This window comes from Triticum aestivum, chromosome 7B, assembly GCF_018294505.1.
Source record: "Triticum aestivum cultivar Chinese Spring chromosome 7B, IWGSC CS RefSeq v2.1, whole genome shotgun sequence".
NCBI classification, from domain to species: domain Eukaryota; kingdom Viridiplantae; phylum Streptophyta; class Magnoliopsida; order Poales; family Poaceae; genus Triticum; species Triticum aestivum.
Genome location: NC_057813.1, coordinates 754,200,047 through 754,212,396, shown reverse-complemented (window position 1 = coordinate 754,212,396; position 12,350 = coordinate 754,200,047). Strand labels below are relative to the sequence as shown.

At 46.9% G+C, this 12,350-nt stretch overlaps 1 protein-coding gene across 1 annotated transcript; it reads right to left on the bottom strand.

The window, feature by feature from the left end:
* Positions 1 to 3,063: 3,063 nt before the first annotated feature.
* Positions 3,064 to 3,734, bottom strand: LOC543252 (cold-shock protein CS120-like). Its single transcript, XM_044577146.1, has one exon. It carries the CDS (start codon positions 3,674 to 3,676, stop codon positions 3,299 to 3,301), a length of 378 nt encoding a protein of 125 aa, XP_044433081.1. The 5' UTR covers positions 3,677 to 3,734; the 3' UTR covers positions 3,064 to 3,298.
* Between the last annotated feature and the right edge of the window lie 8,616 nt (positions 3,735 to 12,350).

Sequence of the window (12,350 nt, the reverse complement as noted above, 5' to 3'; positions counted from 1 at the left end):
AGGAGCCGGCCACGCTGAAGCTTGGGTTGCCGGCGTGCGCGAGGATCATGGATGAGCATTGCCGGGTTGTGGACGGGAGATCGTAGGTGAGCGAACGCGATGTGGTTGACATTATTGACGAGGCATGGAGGTGCGACGATGGTAGGCGCAAATGCAATGGGCAAACCGGAGTGGCGACCATGGCAAGCGCCCCCAACATTCGGTGGAGACGTGCCGAACGCAGCATCAGCCCGAGCCTCGTTGAGGCCGGCACGCAATGCCTCAAGGTCAACCGGTTGGGAAAGTGGTGGAGGAGCGGGGGAAGGGTAGGCTGTGGCGTCTGTTGAGGCTGGGAGCGAAATGATGCGTGCAACCGGATGACGAGGAGAGGTGCGGCTGGGCCGTTTCCGGCACGGGGCCAAGGTGTAGTGACTGCGGGGAGGCGGGTAGGGGTAGTTGCAGATGGGTTAGCTATGGCAGTCGGCTGTTGTGAGGAGCTTGAGAGAGAGAATGCTGGGTTGGCGGCTGGATTTTGTGGAAGGCGAGCGAAGAAAGGGAGGAGGCAGACGGCACGGCAGCGGCTGCCTTTGTGTCCAGAGCACCAGCAGCGAGCGCACCGGAGAGGATCCCGGCAGGACTGGACTTGGTGATCCAGCGCAAGGCAGCGAAAGCAGCGGCGTTTAGAGTGGAGAGGTGAGGGCAGGCGTTGGTGTGGAGTGTGGTAGAATGCGTTGCATGCAGTACTTATAGGATAGCCGGAGTGGGGTGAGAGTGCATGTTGGGAGGAGGAGAGGAGAGCGTCCCGATAGGACATGTGTGGAGAGGAGCTAGCTAATGGTGGCGTCATGCATGTGGTCAAAAGGCCGGCCGTGTCTCTGTTGTTGGATGTAGATGGCAGTGGATGCAGTTGGGCAGGGCATGGATGAGTCGTGGTTGACGCCAGGCTTGGGTGGATTCGCTTCTGCCCATAATCTTGGGGCTCCGGATGCGCGGGCATGCATGCAGGTGAGGGTGGCCGGTCTACTCGTAGCGCGTGGATCATGGTGGGGGGCCCAGGCGTAGAGAGGCGAGGTGCATGGGCCGGCTCCACCGAGGGGAAAGTAGAGGGCAGGTGGGAGTTGCTGTGTGTATGTGAGCCGGGGTTCACGGGTTGTAGCGCAGGGATGGGTGGGTCGATTTTGTCTGTAAGTAGATCGTGTGAAAGGCTCCGTCCCTCGTTTTCAGCGTTGGTCAAAAGTATAGAGGCCGAGTGGGTGCATGCAGTGGATGTGGGGTGGTGGCAGGTAGCTGTTGGGGACGTGTCGGATGTGATAGTGCAGGCATCGATTTGACCGTTGTGTATTTGGGTGTGTTCCCGGTTGTGGTCGTTGTTTGGAGAGGAGCGTTGCATGCATAGTGTGGAGGGGTGTGGGCCGAGTATGGAGGTAGGCATAGTATGTTTTCCTGCCAAATTTGGCTCGATCATGGCCGGTCCGCGTGTTTGGAGTAGGAGCTGCTCATGAGCAGTGGCGGTGGAAAGTTGGTCAAAGAAGAGGAGAGAGAAGCATTTGAAAACCAACGGCGAGCTCTTTAGGATTTCAAATCTGACCTCTTTGGTTATGACCGAGGAGCGGAACACAAAGTGTGACAACTTAGCTACTTGGAAAACTGGTTTTACCGAGAAGTAGTGGTCTAGAGCATTTGTGATGAGCATAGAATTTGGGTTAACACTATTTGAATGGCATAGGATCCAAAAAGAGACCGTTGGAGCATGTCTAGGCTGGAAAATATGACGTGTGATCTCGCTGTGGTACATGCTTAGAAGCCGGTTAAAGAATTTTAATCCATGACGGAAAGGCCTAACCTCTTTTGGCGCGTCAAGCGGCGGTGTTGTTGTTTCCGGCAGGGTTCCCGAGGCTTGAAGGAACACGGGCTGAGCAGCCACCACCGAAGGTGATTGTTGGCTGATGGCGCACAATCGTCGGGGCGAGGCGGGGCGGCACGGAGCATTGTCGACGGAGGCGGTTGAAGAAGAAGGGTGTCGAGACGGGAGAGCAAGCGGCAATGGAAGCCTGCGCGTCCTTCGAGGCGACACAGAAGGAGAACGCAGAAGTGGATAGCTTTTGGACATCAAAGGTTTTTGCCCTGCCCCCAAACCTAGTTTGAAGCAGAGCAGCGACGAGGAAGCAGTCGAGGGGGAGGCGACAGTTGTGAAAAAATATGATGGTATCGTGTTTTTTTGTCAAGGCATGACGAGGTGGTGAGACCATGGAGCGTTTTGCCTGCCATAGGTCAGCTTGAAATGAGAGACCAACCTTGAAGTCAAGACAAAGTGTGTGGGAGATGAAACGGAAGGCGTGTTGCAGGCGATCGCCGATGTCGAGTGTGGGTGGGGCGACGGGCATGAGTGCAGGCGTTTGGCATGGCGATGGAGCGGGAGGCGAGGGTAGGAGGCGAGGAGCAATGGAGGCGGGGGAGTCTCTGTCAGCATCCGCGGGCAGGCAGACGAAGAAGGAGATGTGGATGTGGGGCGACGCGATTTCCCTCTCCCGGAGGATAGCAAGGGCGACCGGGGTCGAGGAGACGGTGAAGCGGAATTCCGAAGGCGATAGCTGGAGGACCATGAACATGTCGGACTGACCGCCCAGGCAACCTTGGAGGTAGCATGCAAGCATGAGGCAGTCAATCTCCATGACGGCACGCTCAATTTTGACAGCGAGGTGGATGCCGGAGCATTTGTGGCGGAATGGAGTGATGGGCTGCAAGATGGCAGACCAAACCTGATCCTCAAAATCAGAAGCCATGGCGTTCCCCACGCCAAGACCGGCGCGGACCGCAGTCTGAACCGGAGAGTCATCGCACCAGATGTCCGGCGGGAGCGGCTGCGGGGTGAAGGTGGCTACTGGAAGAGTCGCTGGAGTTGGGATCAGAGGTGGCCGGAGTTGGGGAGGAGGCGGTGGAGCGGCAGGAGGTGGGAGCGGGGGCAGAGCGGGAGCCATCAAAAACCTATTAGATGGAATTGATCGTGGGGTGCAGGTTATCCTGTGTATATTTTGTGGTGTGGTTATAGGAGAATTCATGTTTGCTTTTTTAATAGTAACTATAGATATAGATGTATATTATAGATACCACAGCATACCATACACGGTTTGAACCAAGAGGAAATTTCCACATCAAAGTAGGCAAATTGTAAACAAACGAAAACTTAAACCCAGATGAATTCGGGCGCTCCTCCAACGACCAAGTGAGCTAGTTAAACTAGACTCAGTTAATGTATACACGGTGGAAGTTGGCCATCTTATTATATATTCTGCAAAGGTAGCGGGGCGGCCGGCTGGGCTTAGTGCTGTCCAGGCAGCTTGTCCTTGATCTTGTCCATGATGCTCTTGTTCTCACCGGTGCCGTCAGTGCCGGTGTGTCCCGACTTCCCGTAGTTGCCATCGGTGGTGGCCGTGGTGGCATGCGTCTCCGAGCCGGTCATTCCAGTGGTGTGCTGGGGGCCACCGTGGCCACCGGGGAGCTTCTCCTTGATGTTCTCGATGACGCCCTTCTTCTCGCTGGTGCCGGTGCCTGTGCCGGTAACTCCGGCGCCGTGTCCCTGCTGCCCGTATGTACCACCGGTGGTCTGCTGGTGATCACCGTGGCCACCGGGGAGCTTCTCCGTGATGCTCTCCACGACGCCCTTGTTCTCGCCTGCGCCGCGCCCCTGGTGCTCCATCTTGCGCTCAACTTGTCCCTCGGGAAATCTGACACTGGTTCTGCTGTTTGGTTGTGTGAGGAAGGTGGCTGTGTAAAGCAAGTGCATCACGAGGCACTATTTATAGGCCGTTGGAGGGTGGAGAAAGCACCACGTGTGCTCTTGTGAGTGGATGGGCAGGTGACTGCCGACTAGCTCATAAAGTGGGGTGGTTAGATGGACGAATCGCCGTGGCATTGCAGTGCAAGGCGCGACGTGTGCTCGCGTGATTGGCTTCCAACTATACCCTTGCCACCCAGCCACAAGATCCCCTTTCGGCATTCGAGCCCGTGCTCGCTCCCTCCACCGGGGACGATGGCGAGGAGGAGCCCTTTAAGGTGATATGCTTTGCAAAATACGCGACACAGCTCATCCTCTTTGTCTTTTCATCCACAACGAGGCAATGGTGTATGTCTATGGCCGAGTCTCCCATCTTCCCATGTTTGGAACTCATGTTCAGTTTTAACTGCGTGCGCGGCTGCTTCTACTGGACAGATCGTTATGACTGGAGTGGCCATTTGATGGTGCTGGACATGCGCACCATGAGGTTCTCCACTGTCGATCTTCTCACCGGCTATCATCTGGAGCTCAGGGATCTGCATGAACAGAGCCATGACAAAAGCCTTGTTCGTCCACGTCTGATTGCAGTTGTTGCGGGTACACAAGGAGCCCTCGGGATGTTTTCTCTTGTCCGTCAACACGGGTCCTTTGCTCTCTACCATACCTCTCTGCAGCATAATTCCCAAGAATGGGAGCTGGAGAAGATCATACGGCTGCCTGAGCAGTATCATGACTGTTACATTTCCGTGTTGGTTGCAGCCGAAGGATTCTTGTTCTTCCAAGGCGCTCCTGTAGGTAGTCATGTTGACGATGAGGAATGTTACTCAATGGAGGTAAAGACTTATGAAATGACCAAGGTCTGTTCCAGGTTGGTGCCCTTCTTTAATGGCAAGTGTGCCCTCCCATACTTTAGCTTCCCACCGGTGTTACGGGAACCAACTATCTGATCAACTGGTAAGCCCAAGTATTTTATTTTATGTTGCCATTAGGCGCATGATTTGCTTGTTGTACTCGCACGGTTATGTAGAAAGTTAATCATTGTTCTGTTAGGCTTGACCTCCTTGTCAAACTAGCTAGAGGTAGCCAATGCATGGGTTGTCTCTGCACACCTGTTTAATCATTACATTTGATTGAGGAGGTTAGTGGATAAAAATGTGATTACATACTGATTTGGAAAACTAGTTTTATTTGCTCCAGATCTTAGGAGTGAAAATGGCTTTCGTGCTGGCATCTTCATATAGTACTCCCTCTTTAAAGAAGTATAAGAGCGTTTAGATCACTACTTAGTGATCTAAACGCTCTTATATTTCTTTACAGAGGGAGTACATCTTTAGTCATACTTTGTACTTACACATCATCATTCAATTGAACGATGATGATGTTCAAAAAAGGAATCTTGCATAACACCATGTTGCGTTATGGAATCTTTGTAAGTTGATGTTTGAAGGCCCGGAGTCGTCTATTTGCGAGTACTCCTTATTTACCATGTTGTGCTTTCAAGAACATAGAGTTTACATGTCATGTCTGCTAATTTCTTATAATATTGCTTCCAAACTGCAATAAGATGGCTCTGGGATCCTTGGGGAGCAGCAATAAGCAGATTGTGCACCTTTGTTCTTAAGCTATATTGTACTCTGCAATTTAGGGCATGCCTCCCTCCTAGGAAAATGAGATAGGAAAGATCCCCATTGCATCCACTGTTGTGGCTTCAAATTCCTAACTGAGTATATGTATGCAGATCTGAGCTCGCCTGTGAGCTGCTTCTATGGTCTTGCTTGGGCCATAACATCTGTAGTTGGATGGAGGAGTTTCAAGATGGTGCTACAAACCTGCCAGCATGTAGTCATTATGTAGTTTGATATGGCTGTATTAATCATATGCATGTATGTACGTAAGCAGGACATGTCCGTATTGTGTTGACTTTAACAGACACTGGGGTCTAAGAATCGTACTGATGTTTGTGTTGCAAGATTAGCTTGGCCAATTGTGTCGACTTTGGTTATATAATATATATTCTGTGTGTTCCTTGGTCTAAAAGTGAGAACTAAGCTTTTCTCTGCATGAGCGGATGAGTTAGTTAATTTCTTTTATTAAGATGTTTCTGATTAGTTCATCTACAGTTCCTGCCAATTTCTTGTGCACCGAGGATGCATGTTTGTTGGTATTCTCTGCAAATAGATGGTTCCATTCCATAGAACCTAATATTTTCAGTTAGGAATTTGAAGCAACAACATCTAGAGGCTGGCTATTCATGAAGCATGCAGATGGACATCATACAAACCTGGTGCATGCAAACACCAACTTTCATATCATCAGGTTTCATATTAATGTACTCAAAAGTGAGTTGAGAACATGCACACGGATTCCAGAAACCTTTTTTTTCATGTTCAAATGGCTGCAAACACGAGCCAAAAATAAAGGCACTTGATACACCTGAACACACCCATGATTACCGTGACCACCATCAGCACCAAAGTAGCAACTTCCACAAACATTTCTAGCAAACAAATCAGGAGAAAATAGATGTTCTTTGCATCTTAACAAACACAATGGGGTATATGCTACATCGCCAAAGCAGGCAATGCCAAGTGATTCAGGATCCTGCAGCCGCCAAAGTTGTGGTAGTTTCGGTAGATTGCGATTGAGATGCCGGGCCGAGCTGCTACCGCCCTCTCTGGTGCCTTAAGCCGGTTAGCCTCCATGGGAGCTCTCTGCTCCTCCGTCAGCTTGACTTTGCTTGGCTTGCATCCAACATTTTCCACCGCACCTCTGAATCTCCAGGCCCGCTTCCAGATTCCTGTAACAATAAGAGAGAATCACAGGTCCGCAAAAGCATTCATAGAAACCTGCAAAGTCCGAAAACTAAATTATAATACTAACAACTTCTGTGTTTCTTAGGGAGCTTCCATTTTATTTACATGGATGACATGAATCACTCAACTCGACGTGTTATTACTCAGAGCTGAGAGCTGCTATGTCCTCTAGCAACCCTACCCTTCAGTTCAGAAATGCATCTCTGAAACAAGCAAGAATAGTGTCAATGAAGAATACATAGGTCCACCAAAAACACATCAGTTCTGCACATATAAAATACACAACTACCTGTCAAGACTTTTGAAATTTGTGAAATAGCACAATGACACAGCAGTTCTGCTTCTGCACATACTCCCCCAAAACATACTCTTCTACCATTCCTTTCTGAGAAGAGTGGCATGACAAGGAGCATGGCTGATCCTTCTTTCCAGGCGTGTTGCTGTACTTTATGAAATCTTCATCTTCGCTTATAAAATGCTTCATGTGGATGCGTAGCAGGCCATTGCCTTTTCCATTGAAGATGGTAGTTAAAATATAGTCCCCACAGATTTGCAAAGGCATCATGCCATTGTGAAATAGCACAATGGATCGGTGGCGGTGGCAGTAAGTAATTCCGTTTGAAGCATCAATTGGTCATGCTCTGAAGACTGCTCAATTACTCCTGTACACGGCATGAAAGGAAACACTCAAAGAAAGGAAGAAAACCTCTCCTCTTGTAATAACTACTAAAATATAAACTACATGTCACAAAGTTATATATAGTATGGAAAACCCTCTTTCGAATACAAATCCAACAATATACTTTTTGTAGCATATACTTCATATTCCGTTAGTTATATAGATGTCAAAATTTGACCCAAAATACGAGGGGACTCAACAAACCCGGATGGAGGGGGTAGTTTTGTAATGATCATTTTAGTACATGTCGTCTCAATTGTTTCTTTTGCTGCCAGAATTATTTGTATGTGGATAGTCATTTGGAACCTTCGTGCTAGTTACATTCTTTCAGCGGTACTTTCATGCCATCTTCATGCTAGTTACATTCTTTCAGCGGCACTTTGATGCCATTTCATATTTATTGCTATAACTTTTTGTACCATGATAATGACTTGCTTTTAGCCCTTAACTTTTTACATGATCGTTCATTTTTTTCCCATGTTGAAGCACCCTGTTGTAACTTGTAAGTGCTCCATTTAACCAGTGCAAAATAAATTCAATTTATTTTGCCTCTTATCAGGCTTATTTAAATCTGAATAGCTAATTACCTATCACCACTTGTATTCTTTTTAGATATGGCGTGTTCTAATTTTAATTGCTTTTGATATACAGGAATGTGTTTGCTTGAGATGATTTCCAAATCATGTTTTTTGTCTTGCATAAAGTGTGCTGGGGTACTATTTGTATGTACATTTACATAGTAAAACAAGTACAGATCTTTTTCGTGTGCGATTCATACCAGTTGTCGAGAAAAACTGAGTGAATCGGAAGCTGAGACTGAACCAACTGGTCTGTCAAATAAGTTACTCGATTGGCACTTTCTAAGCTTATTTGATGATTTTTCTCTCTATTCATCTTGCTATCCATAACAACTACTGCTTGTATTGGTCGATATCATCGTATAAATAGTACTTCTGTTTTATGTCCTATTGCAGCATTTCCATGTGTATTGCTGTGAGGTGAATAGTATGCTATTTGGATCTCTGAGCACAGATGTCCTCTGATTGCGAGATCAGTGGATTTTGGTTATCTATTCCTTTTTTTTCGAAACGGAGACAAAGATTGCCTCATCTATTAATTAAGAAGAAGAGAATTGCCCAGTTAATTACGAAAAACCGGGCAAAAACCAGAACAACAAGGGCCAAGCCCACTCCCATAGACAGAAACACACAGGGCAAAGCCCACCCTAATCGACGACATGTCGACCTGCGACCATACAACGCAGCTCCGACTCTGACGGAGAACTCAAAAGAACGAAACCAGGCACGGCTGGCGCCATGGAAGATCGCCGAAAGGGCCGCCTGCAGCCAGTCATCGTACACCACAGGGCCCCGCCGCCGTAGCTTCGACTCCACAGCAACAAACAAAACCGAGGCAATGTTGGGGAACGTAGTAATTTCAAAAAATTTACTACCCACACGCAAGATCATGGTGATGCATAGCAACGAGAGGGGAGAGTGTTGTGCACGTACCCTCGTAGACCGATAGCGGAAGCGTTATGACAACGCGGTTGATGTAGTCGTACGTCTTCACGATCCGACCGATCCAAGTACCGAACGTACGGCACCTCCAAGTTCAGCACACGTTCAGCTCGATGACGATCCCCGGACTCCGATCCAGCAAAGTGTCGGGGATGAGTTCCGTCAGCACGACGGCATGGTGACGATCTTGATGTTCTACCGTCGCAGGGCTTCGCCTAAGCACTGCTACAATATTACCGAGGTGGACTATGGTGGAGGGGGGCACCGCACACGACTAAGGAACGATCACGAAGATCAACTTGTGTGTCTATGGGGTGTCCCCCTGCCCCCGTATATAAAGGAGCAAGGAGGAGGCGGCCGGCCAAGGAGGAGGGCGCGCCAAGGGGGGAGTACTGCTCCCACCGGGAGTAGGACTCCTCCTTTCCTTGTTGGAGTAGGAGAGAAAGAAAGAGGGGGAAAGGGAGAAGGAAAAGGGGGCTGCACCCCTGGTCCAATTCGGACCAGAGGGGGGGGGGGCGCAGGCCTCCTTCCTTTTGGCCTCTCTCCTCTATTCCTGTATGGCCCAATAAGGCCCATATACTCCCGGGCGAATTCCCGTAACTCTCCGGTACTCCGAAAAATACCCGAATCACTCGGAACCTTTCTGAAGTCTGAATATAGTCGTCCAATATATCGATCTTTACGTCTCGACGATTTCGAGACTCCTCGTCATGTCCCCGATCTCATCCGGGACTCCGAACTCTTTCGGTACATCAAAACTCATAAACTCATAATATAACTGTCATCGAAACCTTAAGCGTGCGGACCCTACGGGTTCGAGAACAATGTAGACATGACCGAGACACGTCTCCGGTCAATAACCAATAGCGGAACCTGGATGCTCATATTGGCTCCCACATATTCTACGAAGATCTTTATCGGTCAAACCGCATAACAACATACATTGTTCCCTTTGTCATCGGTATGTTACTTGCCCGAGATTTGATCGTCGGTATCTCAATACCTAGTTCAATCTCGTTACCCGCAAGTCTCTTTACTCGTTCCGTAATACATCATCCCGCAACTAACTCATTAGTTGCAATGCTTGCAAGGCTTAAGCGATGTGCATTACCGAGAGGGCCCAGAGATACCTCTCCGATAATCAGAGTGACAAATCCTAATCTCGAAATACGCCAACCCAACATCTACCTTCGGAGACACCTGTAGAGCTCCTTTATAATCACCCAGTTACGTTGTGACGTTTGGTAGCACACAAAGTGTTCCTCCGGTAAACGGGAGTTGCATAATCTCATAGTCATAGGAACATGTATAAGTCATGAAGAAAGCAATAGCAACATACTAAATGATCGGGTGCTAAGCTAACGGAATGGGTCATGTCAATCACATCATTCTCCTCATGATGTGATCCCGTTAATCAAATAACAACTCTTTATCCATGGTTAGGAAATATAACCATCTTTGATTAACGAGCTAGTCAAGTAGAGGCATACTAGTGACACTCTGTTTGTCTATGTATTCACACATATATTATGTTTCCGGTTAATACAATTCTAGCATGAATAATAAACATTTATCATGAAATAAGGAAATAAATAATAACTTTATTATTGCCTCTAGGGCATATTTCCTTCAGTCTCCCACTTGAACTAGAGTCAATAATCTAGTTCACATCGCCATGTGATTTAACACCAATATTGATATCTGTATATGATTAACACCCATAGTTCACATCGTCATGTGACCAACACCCAAAGGGTTTACTAGAGTCAATAATCTAGTTCACATCGCTTATGTGATTAACACCCAAAGAGTACTAAGGTGTGATCATGTTTTGCTCATGAGAGAAGCTTAGTCAACGGGTCTGTCATATTCAGAGCCGTTTGTATTTTGCAAATATTCTATGTCTACAATGCTCTGCACGGAGCTACTTTAGCTAATTGCTCCCACTTTCAATATGTATCTAGATTGAGACTTAGAGTCATCTAGATCGGTGTGAAAGCTTGCACCGATGTAACTCTTTACGACGGGCTCTTTTATCACCTCCATAATCGAGAAATATTTCCTTAGTCCTCACTAAGGATATTCTTGACCAATGTCCAGTGATCTACTCCTAGATCACTATTGTACTCCCTTGCCAAATACAGAGCAAGGTATACAATAGGTCTGGTACATAGCATAGCATACTTTATAGAACCTATGACTGAGGCATAGGGAATGACTTTCATTCTCTTTTCTATTTTCTGTCATGGTCGGGATTTGAGTCTTACTCAATTTCACACCTTTGCAACACAGGCAAGAACTCTTTCTTTGACTGTTCCATTTTGAACTATTTCAAAATCTTGTCAAGGTATATACTCATTGAAAATCTTATCAAGCGTCTTGATCTATCTCAATAGATCTTGATGCTCAATATGTAAGTAGCTTTACTGAGGTCTTTCTTTTAAAGATCTCCTTTCAAACACTCCTTTATGCTTTTCAGTAAAATTCTACATCATTTCTGATCGACAATATGTCACTCACATATACTAATCAGAAAGGCTGTAGTGCTCCCACTCACTTTATTGTAAGTACATGCTTCACTGCAAGTCCGTATAAAACTATATGCTTTGATCAACTTATCAAAGCGTATATTCCAACTCTGAGATGCTTGCACCAGTCCATAGATGGATCGCTGGAGCTTGCACATTTTGTTAGCACCTTTAGGATTGACAAAACCTTCTGGTTGCATCATATACAACTTTTCTTTAAGAAAACCACTAAGGAATGCAGTTTTGACATCCATTTGCCAGATTTCATAAAATGTGGCAATTGCTAGCATGATTCGGACAGATTTAAGCATCGCTACAGTTGAGAAGATCTCATTGTAGTCAACACCTTGAATTTGTCGAAAATCTTTTTGCGACAAGTTGAGCTTTGTAGATAGTAACACTACTATCAGCGTCCGTCTTCCTTTTGAAGATCCATTTATTTTCTATGGCTTGCCGATCATCGGGCAAGTCCACCAAAGTCCACACTTTGTTCTCATACATGGATCCTATCTCAGATTTCATGGCCTCTAGCCATTTCGCGGAATCTGGGCTCATCATCGCTTCCTCATAGTTCGTAGGTTTATCATGGTCTAGTAAGATGACTTCCAGAACAGGATTACCGTACTACTCTGGTGCGGACCGTACTCTGGAAGACCTACGAGGTTCTGTAGTAACTTGATCTGAAGTTTCATGATCATCATCATTAGCTTCCTCACTAATTGTGTAGAAATCACTGGAACTAATTTCTATGATGAACTACTTTCCAGTTCGGGAGAAGGTACAATTACCTTATCAAGCTCTACTTTCCTCCCAGTCACTTCTTTCGAAAGAAACTCCTTCTCTAGAAAGGATCCATCTTAGCAACGAATATCTTTCCTTCGGATCTGTGATAGAAGGTGTACCCAGCAGTTACCTTTGGGTATTCTATGAAGACGCACTTCTCCGATTTGGATTCGAGCTTATCAGGTTGAAACTTTTTCACATAAGCATTGCAACTCCAAACTTTAAGAAACGACAACTTAGGTTTATTGCTAAACCATAGTTCATACGGTGTCG